Source organism: Gossypium raimondii, chromosome 13 (genome assembly GCF_025698545.1).
Source record: "Gossypium raimondii isolate GPD5lz chromosome 13, ASM2569854v1, whole genome shotgun sequence".
NCBI classification, from domain to species: domain Eukaryota; kingdom Viridiplantae; phylum Streptophyta; class Magnoliopsida; order Malvales; family Malvaceae; genus Gossypium; species Gossypium raimondii.
The window spans coordinates 1,922,469-1,937,806 of NC_068577.1; the positions used below are offsets into that span (position 1 = coordinate 1,922,469).

Consider the following 15,338-nt stretch of genomic DNA (forward strand, 5'->3'; position numbering starts at 1 on the left):
ATTAAAATAATTAGAAACGAAATGAGGTATCAAGACCTCGGGGATTTTAAACCGAGCCATAAATATTTTTATAAATATTTATGGAGTGTTAAAAGTTAGTATTAAAGTTTAGTTAAGAAATTTTAAAGTTCCGATAATTAATTGAACAAAATGACTAAATTGTAACAAATGCAAAATTATAGGAAATGATTAAATAGCTTAAATGATAAAAGGAAGAGGGCTTAAAAGGAAAATAGACCCAAGGCCTATTTGGGCTGGACGGCAGGGCATGAAATCAGCAGAAAGTAAAGAGAATTAAGGGCAAAATTGGAATATTGCAAAATTGCTTAATAAAGTTAGGACCAAAGTGGAATTATCTAGATTTCTCTTCATTTTCTGAATTCTCATCAGCTAAAACACCATGGAAAGGCTTCTTCAAGCTGGTTCTTCATATTTTTATTACAAGTAAGTTCAATTCTTGACTATTTCTTGAAATTTTGTATTTTTATGACTTTTACAACTAGGCCCACTTGTTAAATTCATTAGTTTTGATTTTATGAAAGAAGTTGAAAGTTGATATGAATATGTGCTGGAAATATATGATGATTTATCATGAAATTAGAGCTTTAAATTGTTCATATGCTGATTTTATTGAAAGAATTGAATAGAAAGTGAATGTTGGGACCTAATAGTAAAAGAGTTTGAAGATAGAGTTATATGTGGAAATTCTGAATTCCAATAGTTGTGTAACAGCTTATAATGTCTAGGTAAAGTATTAATTGAGAAAATTAGATTAATTGAGGGGTTAATTGAGAAAGGACCGAATTGTATAAACTGTGAAATTTGGGGCAAAATGGAAATCAACATTTTGCACTAAAGCAGTTTTGGACAGCAGCAGTAGTATAACTTTGAAAAATCACCAAAAATTGTAGAAATTGAATTAGAGGATGAATAAAATATGACACTAAAGCTTATTGAGTCTAGTTTCTTATAAAATAAATGGTGTGAGCAATGGAATTGTAAATCATGAGATATAATGGATTTTGTGAGACAAGGTCAGAATGAATTCTGGTCCCCCTGTTCTGACTTTGAAAAATCATTAAAAATTGTACAAAAATGATTATGAGTTATAATTTATATGGTTAGAATCCTTAATGAGTCTATTTTTAGAAGAAACAAACTAAAAAATTATCCGAATTCTTTACAATGAGATAATTAATTTTTAGTGAAGAGTGGTCGGAACTATCAGACAGCGAAACAAGGGAAACTTTAAAGAATAAACTGTACTATTTGGCTGAACCAAAAATTCTGAAAATTTTATGGTATGAAGATATGTGAGTCTAGTTTCAGGAAAAATTAACGTATCTTAATTTGAAGCTCTGTAGCTCTGGATAAAAATAATTTAGTGACTCTGACTCGGATAAACAGCTTTGAATTTATATATGTTAGTGAATATTGAAATTATGGTTAATGTTGTTTAAGTGTGTTATACACATTAAGGATGTGGAATGGAGAGGAGGAGGAGGAAAATTGGGAAATATATGAATGATTTGTGTATAATTGGTCATATGCTTGATTTTAATTGATAAACGATGAAATATGAATTATACTTATATTTGTGCATTATTGGTCATGGCATGTGTGAAAAGAAAGTTTCATAGTATGTGTGTATGGTATATTCAATATATGATGTGGCATGAAATAATGTCATGAATGGTTTATGAATTAACACATGTTGGTAAGCCGATATATGAATAAATGGTCAAATTGAGCGGGCGCGGATTTGAGTACTTCGATCAAGTGAAAAAGTGATAAGTGGTAGTTTTAGCTACACTTATCTGATCAAGTGACAAAGTGATAAGTGGCTACACTTATCTGATCAAGAAACAAAGTGATAAGTGGTTACACTTATCTGATCAAGAAACAAAGTGATAAGTGGTTACACTTATCTGATCAAGAAACAAAGTGATAAGTGGTTACACTTATCTGATCAAGAAACAAAGTGATAAGTGGTAGCCTAGCTACACTTATCTGATCAGGGACAAGTGATAAGTGATCATACGTAAGACCATAGTTATACTATGGCAAAGTGAAAGTGAAGTACTCAATTTTCCGTGACCGTTCCCTAATTTGATTAAGGATGGTAAGTGACAAATGGGCCCAAAAGAATTAAAGTAAATGGATAAGTGGTAGCGTATTTATATCAGGACGATGTTGTTATTCAAACTAAAGTGATATTTTCATTGCAAAATTGAGAATTTCATAAATGTGTTATTGAATGGTATAATCAATAAACATTGAGTTAAATGGTAAATACGTATTAGTTTTGAACTTGATGTCATTGAATTGTACGTGAATTAAATGGAAATTGCTAGTGATATGATTTAAATTATGAGCATGAGAAATTGCGAATTGAATGAAATGGAAATGAAGCATTAAATTGCATGAGTATGTATCGGGTCTCGTAGGCCCTAATTATTATGATTATAATATTTTGAGGATATATTGTGAAAAGTTATAGAAACATGTTAATTATTTTGAAAGTTTTAATTTTGATGAAATTTTATAACTCGGTTAAATACGTTTACAAGTGTATGTGTTTTGGTAATGCCTCGTACCCTATTCCGGTGTTGGATACGGGTAAGGGGTGTTACACAACCGAGAGAGGCAAGGTTTGTGTCTTCGATCTGCTTCGCTGTCAATGTAGAAAGGCAAGATCTTTTATCTTCAACCAGCTCCATCACAACCGAGAGAGGCAAGGTTTGTGTCTTCGACCTGCTTCGCTATCAATGCAGGAAGACAGGATCTTTTGTCTTCAACCAGCTCCATCACAATCGAGAGAGGCAAGGTTTGTGTCTTCGACCTGCTTCGCTGTCAATACAGAAGGGCAAGATCTTTTTTCTTCAACCAGCTCCATCACAATCGAGAGAGGCAAGGTTTGTGTCTTCGACCTGCTTCGCTGTCAATGCAGGAAGGCAAGATCTGTTGTCTTCAACCAGCTTCATCACAACCGAGAGAGGCAAGGTTTGGTGCTTCAACCTGCTTCACTGTCAATGCAGAAAGGCAAGATCTGTTGTTTTCACTGATCTGTTCTCTAGGGAATATGACCTGTATGTTCTATTTTATGAATTTATTTATGCATAGTGATTAGGATGACATGATCAGAATGAATCAAATGCTCCTAACTAGATGTGTATGAATGCAAAATGTCATGAAAATGATTCCTTAATGCTTAGGTTATCATCACGCAAAAGCTTATTAAGGCTTTATCACTGACGTGCTACAACGCCTTCTTGCTCAGCTGACATATCCAAAGAAACACTTAATCTGATTGCCCCCTACTGTGAACGTCAAAGTTCAATCCACTAGGACATAAAATTTGTACCATCAATCTCCCACTGTAACGTAAGGGTAGAAAGATATGACTTTTCTCAATCTTCTTCTATCGTAATTCAATGATACAAAATGTAAAGCTCTTTGGTCCTTTACCCCATTCCCAAGGTGTCGTACCAAATTCTGATGCACAATTGCAAAATTTTATTCTCCAAGAAAACCTTTTCTTATCACTCGGTGATCATTGCCTGTTTGTTCATTGAAGCTTTGTCACCAACACGGCATCTTGTTATTTTGTTCAATCAATGTTTGGACAACAAAATCTGAAAAGCCTTTAACTTAGACTCTTCCTTCTTAGATATTTCACCCTTTAAACTCGGTGTTTTCTAAACAATAATCCTGTTTCAGGTTCCTATATTATTTAGAAACTTTTCAGAGTAATATGCAAAACTTCATTTGTGAAAGTTTTATTAGTCCATTAATCATTATTCCAATGCAACATGTTTGCAAAAAAGAATATAACGATGGATGAAATAGAATTGATTTGAGAGCAAGCTCAAAATGAATGAATTATCAAGGGTAGCAAGAATAAAAGAGGAATTGATTGGAACACGTATCTTGAAAAAGAATGAAGTATTCCAAGAACAACAACAAATTCAATATATAAATAGTCTGAAGGTTAGGTGCCCCAGATATCGCAGCTTGAACTTCTTTGTACAAACTTTCTGAAGACTTTTCTGAGTTTGACATGTGTTTAGGAGATCTACAGGACTCTGTCGATGCCCCAAGATGTCGCCTTACCCTTTCAGGTATAGCAAGATCACCACATGCCCCGATCTGATCACTTCATGCCCCATTCTGATCAATATTTGAGCCGCCCTTCGGGTTTTCAACTCAAATCCCCTTTAGCCTAAGGTGCCCTTTGTGGGTTTTCCCCTTAGCCTCTCCATTTTTACTTTTTCATTTTTTCATTTTTCATCTTTTTTTTTCTTTTTTTTGACTCAAAGTGCCCTTTGCAAATTTTCACCTTGGTCTTTCCTTCTTCTTTAAACGAAGTGTTTCTTAACTGGATCCTAGTTTATAGGATTGGCAATCTCACTCAGGATCAGTGCTCCTCTGAAAATGGTCTTCTTTACAACATAGAGACATTCTTGGTTTGACATTCATTTCCCTTTAGAATCCTTTCGTTAAGGAAGAATCTTTTTCAACATCCAGCCCTCTCGTGGAATTCTCTGAGATGAGCCTGTTTATTATGGGCTCATATTATTTATTTATGGTACATCCGACTCTGATGAATAGCTTTTAACCCTTTTCCTAGGGCCAACTGATCACATCGCGATAGGATCCCTCCAACAAGCAATGAGGGGATTTTAATAGGTAAAACTACCTCAATCCTGTAAACCAAAAAGAGAGGTGTTGCCTCAATACAGATGTTTGATAAACAATGAGGGCAAATGGTAATTTTTCATGCCAGTCCTTTTTCACCTCTAGGTAATTCGGTGACAAAACGTGGTGTCTGCTTCTGAATTTATTTTAGACCTCAATTATCGTGCTATCATTTAAGTTCAATGCATTTTCCAATACCATCCTTTCTGAAATTCTGTATTAGTATAGGATGACCTTGATCCATGAAGTAGCCTCTCAAAATGAAGCAATGCCCATCAGAAGTCATCGATAATGGTGATGTCCATGCCCCATTTTGCTCAAAATTTGAGTTGCCCTTTTTCGGGTTTTCAACTCAGATCCACCTTTGGTCAAAGCGCCCTTTGCGGGTTTTCGCCTTGACCTCTCCTTTTTCTTTTTCTTTTTTTTTCTATTTTGACTTTGATTTTTTAATTTTTTAATTTTTTAATTTTTTGATTTTTTTGATTTTTTTGATTTTTTTGATTTTTTTTGAGTCTGAACGCATGAGATTAGGCAAGTCCTGGTCATGCTTTTCGACCAGAATCAATGTTATTCTAAAGTCTTCCATATAAGATCTTTCACTTTCATCTTGTATGCGAAAAACCTTCTTTGGTGCCAGATTTCTTTCATAGAGTCTTTTTGGGACGCAACTATGACAGAAAACTTTGGATCTTCCTCTTTAATCAGGATGAAATCCAACAACATCTTGAAGGGATGGAAACTCGACTTCAAATGGACAAAGCTATGCTGACTCAACGAGAGAGGCATTGCCCCGGCAAAGATAAGAATCGAGACATACCCTGGTATGATCATACAAAGACATCTTTGAACTCTAGAGGTAACTCAACAAGGTCTTGCTTCGTCTCTGTGGTCAGATCAATTCTAGTATTCACCAAGCTCACAATTTCTAGTGATTCCTTGAGAGGTAGGATCTGTTTATCCTATTGTTCTACCATCCTCAACAAGTCCGGAGATAAGCTACAATCTATGTCATCTTCAAAATTGTGAGATCCCTCTAAACACATGTCTTGCTCAAAAAAAGGTTCTAAGTCTGTAACAGTGTCATTCATGTCGTTGATATTCAGGGACCTATTGTAGGTACAAGAGAATATACAAAGAATGTATGAGTTTAAGAATAATTATCTACGCAGTATGATTATGAATGAATGAAAGAATGATTTGGATGAAAGAATAAAAGAATAAAATAATCATTCATAAGAAATGAAAGAATATTGGTTCAAAAGATCGCAAAGATGCATTCCATTAAAATGATGACGTTCAGACATGAGCCTATTTCACAAAAGAGTTCTTGTTGCTTCTAGGCTGAAAGCAACAAGTGTGTTCTAAATATTACTCTAAGCAAGCCCTAAATACTATAGGGATTACTTAGAACACTCCCAAATTTATAAGGGCTGACATCTAACAAGGTCCCTTCTTCATACATGTCACTGATGTAAACACTTCCCAATATCTCTATGCATTGTATTCACTCCATTATCAGTCATGACAGGGTAGTGGATTTTTTGCAATAGAGGAATCATCAAGTTTAACAATGCCCATACTGATAAGCCTTTCAACCACCTTTTTAAAGGCAATGCAATCTTCTATGGAATGCCCTAGATTTCCCGCATGATATTCACATTGTGCATTCGCATAGTGCCATTTGGGGTAAGGAGGCTGTGGGGGTTTTGAGTAGAAAGGGGAAACAATGTGCGCATCGAATAGCTTTTGATACAACCCCTTATACGTCATCGGTATTAGCGTGAACTGGAGGTTCTTAGTACCTTGTTTCACACAAGGTTCTTGTCTAGATGAACCTTGCTGACTAGCAATCACCTTTCTTGGCTGTGTGATTGATTTGTTGTAAGTGTTCACATTGCTCACCTCGTTTTCCTTCTTCTTTAAGTCTGACCTTCTATTATTTTCTCCAGCATCAATCTTTCCACTTCTCACGGCACTTTCAATAATTTCACCACTCATGACTATGTCTGAAAAACTCTTCGAAACACTTCCTAACATGTAGGTGATGAACGGGGCTTTCAATGTGTTGATGAAGAGCATCGTCATTTCTTTCTCTAGGAGTGGCGGCTGAACTTGGATAGCGACCTCCCTCCACCTTTGTGCGTACTGCCTAAAACTTTCATTAGGCTTTTTCTCCATATTTTGCAGGGTAATTCTGTCGGGGACCATATCAGCTACATGACTGTATTGTTTCATAAAGGCTTGTGCTAAATCCCTCCAAGAACTAATCTGGGTACGCGTCAATTGATTGTACCACTTAGACGCTGCCCCTGTGAGGCTATCTTGAAAGCAGTGTATGAGCAGTTGGTCGTTGTTGACGTATCCAGCCATACGCCTACAGAACATAGTAATATGTGCCTCAGGGCAACTAGTCCTATTGTACTTCTCAAATTCTGGCATTTTGAACTTATGGGGCAGTACCAGATCCGGAACCAAGCTTAAGTCTTTAGCATTAATCCCTCGATAATTCTCAATGCTTTCCATGGCCTTGAACCTTTCCTCGAGCCATTTGCATCTTTCTTCTAACCGCTTTGGCAATTCTTCTATCGTTTTCTCTTTCCACTTTGTTGAGATCTAGGACGATAGGATTGGTAGGGTTTTCTCCGGGGTTAGAACTTACTCCGATTTGGAAGTTTGTTGGCATCGAGGTGCCTGTCGGAAATAGCTGAGGTCTAATTGTAACAGAGGGTTTGTGTAAGTACGCCTCAGTTTGAGCTTGCGCGTGCGGAGGGGTAAAGCTTGGAGGGTAGATGGGTCCATCATTATTTCCTTCTTCAGGGTTAACCACGGGTTCTTTTCCTTTGTCATTTCCCCCGGTCAACAACTGCGTTAACTGAGCCATCAGGTCATTCTGGGATTCCTTCATCTTTTTTGCCATATCTCACTGAATCTTTTCCAGACGCTCTTGTATCTGATCTTGCATATCTCTTTGGAGCTGTTCAAGTTTTTCTAATCTTTGATCCATGCTCTTCGATTTCGTTCGAGTTCCGTAGGGGTGTTGGTTTTCCAGGTTAACTGAAATAATTTTACCTAATTAGGGTCACTTCGTGAAAATCTAATGCATATGATGCAATGTAATGCAAATGCATGAAATGAATGCAAAAAGAGACGTTGATTCTTGGTTCAATTCTTATTATGACAACTTTACTAAAAAACAAATCTCTTTACATAAAGCGGATATATATATACGGCTTTGCCCTTATATTCCAAGTCAACGATCATTTTCTTCATTCGAGCGTTAAGATAAATCTCACGCACTCTTCAAAAGAAACGTCTCTTCTATCTCCTTTTTGCTTGACCCGAGCCGTTGCTCACTCATCCTCGTGATGCTCGTTGGCTTCTCTTTAAGAAAGTTCAGCGGCTCTCGGATAATCCTTATCATCTTTAGTCCTCGGGCATCAGAGCAATAGTTGTGTTGTCCTCTATCATCTTTCTCTTGTTGTGTTTTCTTGGAAAATATTCGGGCAACCGTATTATTTTCCACTTTATCAAAAGACTCATTTCCTTATGACAAGCTCTCTATTTAACAACCGAACATGAATCAACACCTCTTTTAATGATGAAAATGCAATGCAATCAAAACAGAAAAGAAAACAGGTTAGTACAAAGCAAAAGCAAGTAAGAATAATTAGAACACCTATTCGGGTGAATACTAAGGGTTCAAAGTGGTTCTACCTAGGGTGGGCTCCTAAGGTTCAATACATGAGGTTTGGTTCTAAAATAAAGGTACCCGAACCAGTAGATTCCTCGATCCTCACCCATTATAGGCTCATATAGACCGAGTTCGGTTCAGGGGAATACATTTCCCTATGGCTGCACGAAGATGAAAATCTCACGAAGACATAGGTACGGATGTATCCCGAAAGCGATCCACTATCCTGCACAGAGGTGAAAACCTCACGAAGGACTAGCTTCTCACTCCCACTTAAGAAGATGTGACCAACGGTCATGCAATGCAATGTGCAGGAAGAAAAAGACTTCAACCAATAAAGCAAACATATCAAAATGATGCGGACCATAAAAAAAAGGATAAAAGGATCGTAATTTTAAATCGAATTTACAGTTTTCGACAAGAAGACAGAAATTAATCAACACGTGGCTTGACTCTCTTATTTTGGATCCCCAGTGGAGTCGCCAAGCTGTTGACACCATTTTTTGGATGGAAAACGGGGTCGACTTGGGTTTTGAAAAATGAAACGGGAGTCGCCACCAATATTTTTTTTATGAGGTGTGATCGGATCACCTTGAAAAGTGGTTGTTTTTAATAAATGATTTGATTTTATTAAAACAACGGTTTTGGTCCACAAAATTCAGAAAAACAGGTTCGGAGTCGATTCGCATACGAGGAAGGATTAGCATCCTCGATACGCCCAAAAATTGGTACCTAGTTGATTATTTAATGTCTTAGTGTCGAAAAGCTGAAAACTTTAAAGAATTTCAAAATACGATCCTTAAAAAAATTTCGAATGGCATAGATTAAAATTCAAGGGGATATTTAGCAATTTGACTAAACGTGAAATCGAAACCCAGTACCTTAGGGCACGTTCCTCGAATTTCCAAATGCAAAATATTGACTTATTTAGAAAATTTTTGAAAAGGATATTAAGTCATTTGGTCGAACGAGAAATCGAAACTCAATACCTTAGGGCACGTTCCTCGAATTTCCAAACGCAAAATATTGCCTTATTTTGAAAATTTTTGAAAAGGATATTAAGTCAATTGGTGGAACGAGAAATCGAAACCCAGTACCTTAGGGCACGTTCCTCGAATTTCCAAACGCAAAATATTGCCTTATTTTGAAAATTTTTGAAAGGATATTTAGCTATTTGGTCGAACGAGAAATCGAAACCCAGTACCTTAGGGCACGTTCCTCGAATTTCCAAACGCTAAATATTGCCTTAATTTGAAATATTTTCCTTTTTGAAATAGGATATTTATATGCATAATGGAATAATAGATATGATAATGTGAATAAAAAATGAACAAAAACGAATAATAAAATAAACCAATCATGCATATACCATGGCAAATAAATAAATAAATAAATACACTAAAGCATAAAAATGGATATATAAATAAATACATGAATGAACATAAAAATAAAAGAAATGAAAATTATAAAATATATAAAAAATATGTATGTACATATTAGGAAATATACACGTATGTATATACATAAAATTATGGAAATATGAAAGATATATATATTATGAGATATAAAATATAAATATCTACATGTATATGCATATAGATTATAAAATGTGAATATATATATAAAATATAAGTATGTACGTTATAGAAACATGTGTATGTACATTTTAAAGGAGATATATATGTGGATTATAAAAAATATAAAATAAAATATACATATATACATATATATATATATACATACTTTAATATATAAAATTATATATATATGAATAAATATATACATATTCGTGAAAGAAAAATACATAGATATGCATACGTATAGATATGTTTATAATAAAAAATATTTATATATGTATTAGATAAGTTAGAAAAAATGTATGTACATGTATATATAGGCTACTATATAATAATAATATGATAAGTAACAATAATATAAATAATAATAAAAATGATAAAAATAATAATAACAAAATAATAATAATAATAATAAAATTACAGAAAAAGGACTAAATCAAAATAGAAACAAAAATACGGGGCGAATTTCAAATAAAAAGTCGAAAAGGAACGAACTGTGACACGCTCAGAAACAGGGGGACCAAAATGGTAAATAGACTAAGCGTCGAAAACGCTGCACTGCTATGGACTAAAATGAAACAGAAATAAAATTTTGTGGCCAAATTAGAAAATGCAATAAGGACCACATTTAAAACACCGCAAAGGCAGAGGGGCCAATTGCGTAAATAACCCCTCAAGTGAAAAAACACGCGGATCCTGGCCGGACGGGTCGGGTCGAGCACGAAACGGCGTCGTTTTGGCTATTGGTGCCCAAGCCCAAAACGACGTCATTTTGTTAACAGTATAAAAGTTAAAGCTTTTCAGAAAAGCTCATTTTTTCTCTTATTTCTCAAAAAAGAAACCAGAATCCTCCCCCTTTTGTGTTTACTCTCTGGGCAATGCCCAGAAATAGGCAAGGGACCGCCGCCGTGTCGCCGCGCCGGCCACCGTACATGGTGGCCCGAAAATTCAAAAAAGGTTTTTTTTTGCTTTTTTTTTGTTTATACGTTGTTTAAAAATAAAACAAAAATAAAAATATAAAAAATCGATTGCAAACGAAAGGAAAAAAAAATAAAGAGAAAAGAAAGAAAAAAATAAAAAAATAAAGCTTATACCGAAAAAAGCTTTTTGAATCTGTTTTCTTTGCCTTTTTATTTCTTGAAATCATGAAAGAGGGGCCGAACCCCATTGTTTTACAATCATCGGTTTTTATAACCGAAAGCAAAGAGAAAAAGGAAAAAAAAATACCCTCGATTTTGTGGTTTGTTTCTGTCTTCCTTGTTGTTTCTTCTCTGCAGGTGCAAGTGGCGATGGGATGGTGGCAGGTGCGACGCGATAGTGGCAGTGGCAGAGGCCAAGAGTCAGCAGATTCGGCGCTGTTAGGAGGCCAAGGGTCAAAGACCCTAGTGCGGCGCCTAGGGTTTCTGTTTCTGAAACCCTAGGCTGATTTTTTTGTGAAATTGGGCCTTGGTCATTGGGCCTTTGGTTTGGGCTCCGGGTTAGGGCTGGTTTTGTAATTGGGTTCGGGTTTTAAAAATTGGGCTTGTACAACCAGTACATGAAAGAAATCTGTGCAAGGTTTTTGCTCCTTGGCGTAAGTCCCTTGTTGATGTTCATCAACCATTTTGTCAAAAATTGCGTGAAGCCCATTGCTTGTCCTCTTAAGCCTTCTTCTATATCCCCAATGAAACGATAGATGGAATCAGTAATATATTATTTTATTCTTCATTCTTGTCAAGTCTTTGTGAAAATACTAGATTTATTTGGTGAATCAAGTATTTTAATTTTTTTAATTCAACCAAAAATTTCTAAAGAGGGTAAAGATACTGACGAATATGTCACAACTTGATAAGTATTTTAATCTTTTAAAACCTATAAAATCAAATTATTCAAACATAATTAAACTCTTAAAAGCACTTCTTTATAACTAGTCTAGACCAATCGATTAAACCAAGAGTTGAATAGGTTTTTAATTATTATGACTTTTAAATAATTTATTTAGTTGAAACGATTTTCAACGAATAAAGTGCAACAAATAATTTGAAAAATCATAACTAGTGTGATGCACAACAACTAAAAGTATGAAACTTGATTTTTTTTTTTAAAAAGGGGTTGAAGTAGACCTGTTCATGGATTGGGTTATTCATCTAGACTCGAAGGTTTGTCCGAAATTTAATAGGGTTTAGGTAAAAATATTAGGTTCGAAAAATGAGCTTGGGCAAAAAAAATTAGGCTCATTTAAAATATGGGTTGGACTCGAGCTTGAACATTCAAGACTTAAGCCCGGTTCAACCTGTTTTAAAGTTTATAATACTTTATATTATGTAATTTAGAACACATTAAACATAATGTCATTTTATTAAAAAAGTTATTTCGTAGATCTTTCCTAACACATTATTTATAGTCCCTAATCAATTATATAAGGTTTAACTCATAAATTGGTATTTAAATTATCTGATTTTCTCATCTTGGTATCTAAACTTTTTTAGTCACATGTGATACTTAAACTACTTTTTTTCAAGTTGATACCTTTGTTAAGTAAATCGTTAGTCAAACTGTTAAACCTATTTAAAAATAAGCTTAACCCATAAATTGGTATCTAAACTATACAATTTTTCTAGTTTGGCACCTAAATATTTTTTTAGTTACAAGTGATACCTAAACTACCAGGGGTAGAGCCAGAAATGAAATTTTAATTTTTAATAGTCTATATATTTATAATTTTTAAAGGATTAAATTATTTTTTTATAATTTTAAGGGGCCAAAGTGTAATTTTACCTTTACTAAATTAAAGTTTTAAAAATTTCTAAAAGACCTAAATAACAATTTTCCATTTGAAAGGGGACTGGGGCGCCTGCCAGCCCCCCTAAATTCGCCTTTGTAAACTGCTTTTTTTCCCAAATTGGTATATATGTTAGTTCAAGATTGTCAATTGTATGAAGTTGTGATTCTACATCATTCATATCCCTTTCCAATAAGAGAATGACAACCTTAAACGTTTTCCTCTTGATTTTTAGCATTTTCAATTGGATTTAAATTTTTTTAGGAGAAAAAAAAGTTAAAAATCAAGATGAAAAATCTAGTTTGTTATTCTCCTATTGGAAATGGATATAAATGACATAATAATTAAAACTGACATGTGTCAAAAAGGCAAAAATATTATTTTCTCTTGTATATATATTTTATTTTTCTTTAAAATTGGACCGATGGTTGAACCGGTTAAGTCACCAATTCTCAGTTTGATCACTTTTTTTGGTTCGATTAAATATTATTGGTGATAGACTTTTTTTTATGAACTTTTTTTTAACTTCAGCTCATGTTTTCATTATACATTCCCAACATCCACTTAAAAATATATATATTTTATTTTTCTCTAATCGTGTATATCTGTGAAAATACGAATATTTTAAAAAGATATACACTGGTTCTACTAGACACAGTGACGGCACTAATAATTTTTTTAAAGAAAAACATAATTATTGGCTGATGATTGGTTGAAAAAGTTGTAACGTTCGATGTGTCAGATGACACCGGTTTGCACGGTAACAAACAACTCATTTTCGTAAATAAATTTCTCAACCTATTGTTTGTAATTAATTAAATTATTTATATTATTTTTATTAAAAATCTACATCTTATACAATTTTCCTAATTTTTTATATTATTTTGATAAAAAACCCAAGATAGAGCAAGTAATAACAAAATATTTTGTGAAAAGGAAAATCATATAAAAATAGGATAAAATGAGAAAAAGAAAAGGATATTTACCTGAAGGTCAAGTGGGGCAAGAAAAGGTAGATAATCTAAGAGATTGAAAACCCCAGCCAAGAGCATGGTCTCGTTAACTAGCGGTTTGAATTGGAACTTACCATCCATGGACTGCCCGAAAAGCACTTTACACATCATTACTTCAATAACCTTACCTAACTTCCGGCTAAGGTTCACCGTCTCACCAGCCGTCACTGCCTTCCTCACTGATTCAACCAATGACACCACCTCTTCCTTCCTAACTGGGGCAAAACATTCGATTTTTGAAGCACTAAGGAAGTGCAAAGTGCACAATTTCTGTACAGTTCGCCAATAGGAACCGTAGTGGGAAAAAGCCAAGCCCTTGCCACTGTAGGACAAGTACTCGGTAGATTGGAGGTTAGGCCTGGAAGCAAAAACAAGGTCATGGACCTTGAGGAACAGTTCAGCGGCTTCAGGTGATGATACCACAATGGTCGGTACATAGCCTAGCTTTATTGACATTATGGGTCCATATTTTTTGCCAAGATGGTGAAGGGTTTGGTGAGGAAAGTTCCCTAGCATATGGAGGTTACCAATAATGGGAAGAGGAGCAGGACCGGGCGGAGGTTTCCGGCCATTTTTGTGGTGGTTTCTTGGGAGGAAGAAGTAGATAAAGGAACAAAGAGGTACAAGGAGTACCAAGAGTATGGCTAACGTTGAATAATATGTACAAGCCCATTTGCCCGGGCCCAATTACAAAAACGAAAAAACCAAACCAATTAAACCAAACCCGGAGCCCAACTAGCCTAATCCCTGCCCAATACACCCAAACAGACCCAAAACTACCCAAGCCCAAATACCCAAACCTAGCCCAAACCCAAAAACAAAAAAGAAAGAAACAAAGAAAACCCTAGCCCCTAACCCTAGCCTCTGCTGGCCGCCGCGCACTACCGCTACCGCCACTGTCCCATCGACGCCCCACTTGCACCTGCAAAATCAAAGAAGAAAAGACAGCAAACAATAAAGAAATATCACAGTACAAAGGGGGGTTTTGTTTTTCGGTATAAAAACTGATTGAACCCATTGTAAAAGGGGGGAACTTTTGTAACAAAAAAGGAAAGAAATATCAATAGAAAAAAGAGACATTAAAAGGTGATCTCTTCTTTTTCATTTCGGATTTTTTTTCTCTTATACTCGTTCGTTTGCTATTTTCATACATATATATATACATATAAAAACAATTTATATTAGCAAAATAAAAAAAATTACCTTTTTGAATTTTCTGGCCACCGTGTACGGTGGCCGGTGCGGCGGCGGCTCTCCTCGCCGGGTCTCTGGCCGGCGTCTGGAAAATGGGGAGAAGGTTAGAGAGAATTTTAGGTTTTTTTTAAGGAAAAGGGAGAAAATGAAATTTTAAGGCAAAAAATGATTTACATAGGATATTAAAACGGCGCCGTTTTGGGTAAGGGGGATCCGCGCGTCGACCCGACCCGACCCGGAGAATCTGCGTGTTTTTAACTTTTGGGATATTTGCACACGCAGTCCCTCCGATTCGCGGCTCGTTGCAATTTAGCCCTCTTTTCATTATTTTCTGTTATTTTTAATTTAGCCCCATAATTTTATTTTTGCTTCAATTTGGTCCACTTCAACGCTACGTTTTGGGG

At 35.2% G+C, this 15,338-nt stretch overlaps 2 protein-coding genes across 2 annotated transcripts in view; one reads left to right on the top strand and one right to left on the bottom strand.

The window, feature by feature from the left end:
* Nucleotides 1-15,338, bottom strand: part of LOC105783071 (uncharacterized) — a 33,025-nt gene that overhangs the window by 15,181 nt on the left and 2,506 nt on the right. The window lies entirely within an intron of this gene.
* On the top strand, nucleotides 379-3,221 carry LOC128035921 (uncharacterized). Its single transcript, XM_052626039.1, has 2 exons — nucleotides 379-444; nucleotides 2,571-3,221. Exons 1-2 carry the CDS (start codon nucleotides 401-403, stop codon nucleotides 3,121-3,123), a joined length of 597 nt encoding a protein of 198 aa, XP_052481999.1. The 5' UTR covers nucleotides 379-400; the 3' UTR covers nucleotides 3,124-3,221.

What these genes read in the sequence shown, in the direction of transcription:
- LOC128035921 (XM_052626039.1), top strand. Translation starts at nt 401, where the DNA reads ATGGAAAGGCTTCTTCAAGCTGGTTCTTCATATTTTTATTACAA. An exon ending in TCTTCATATTTTTATTACAA is followed by an intron (nt 445 to 2,570) that starts GTAAGTTCAATT and finishes TACGTTTACAAG; the next exon opens with TGTATGTGTTTTGGTAATGC.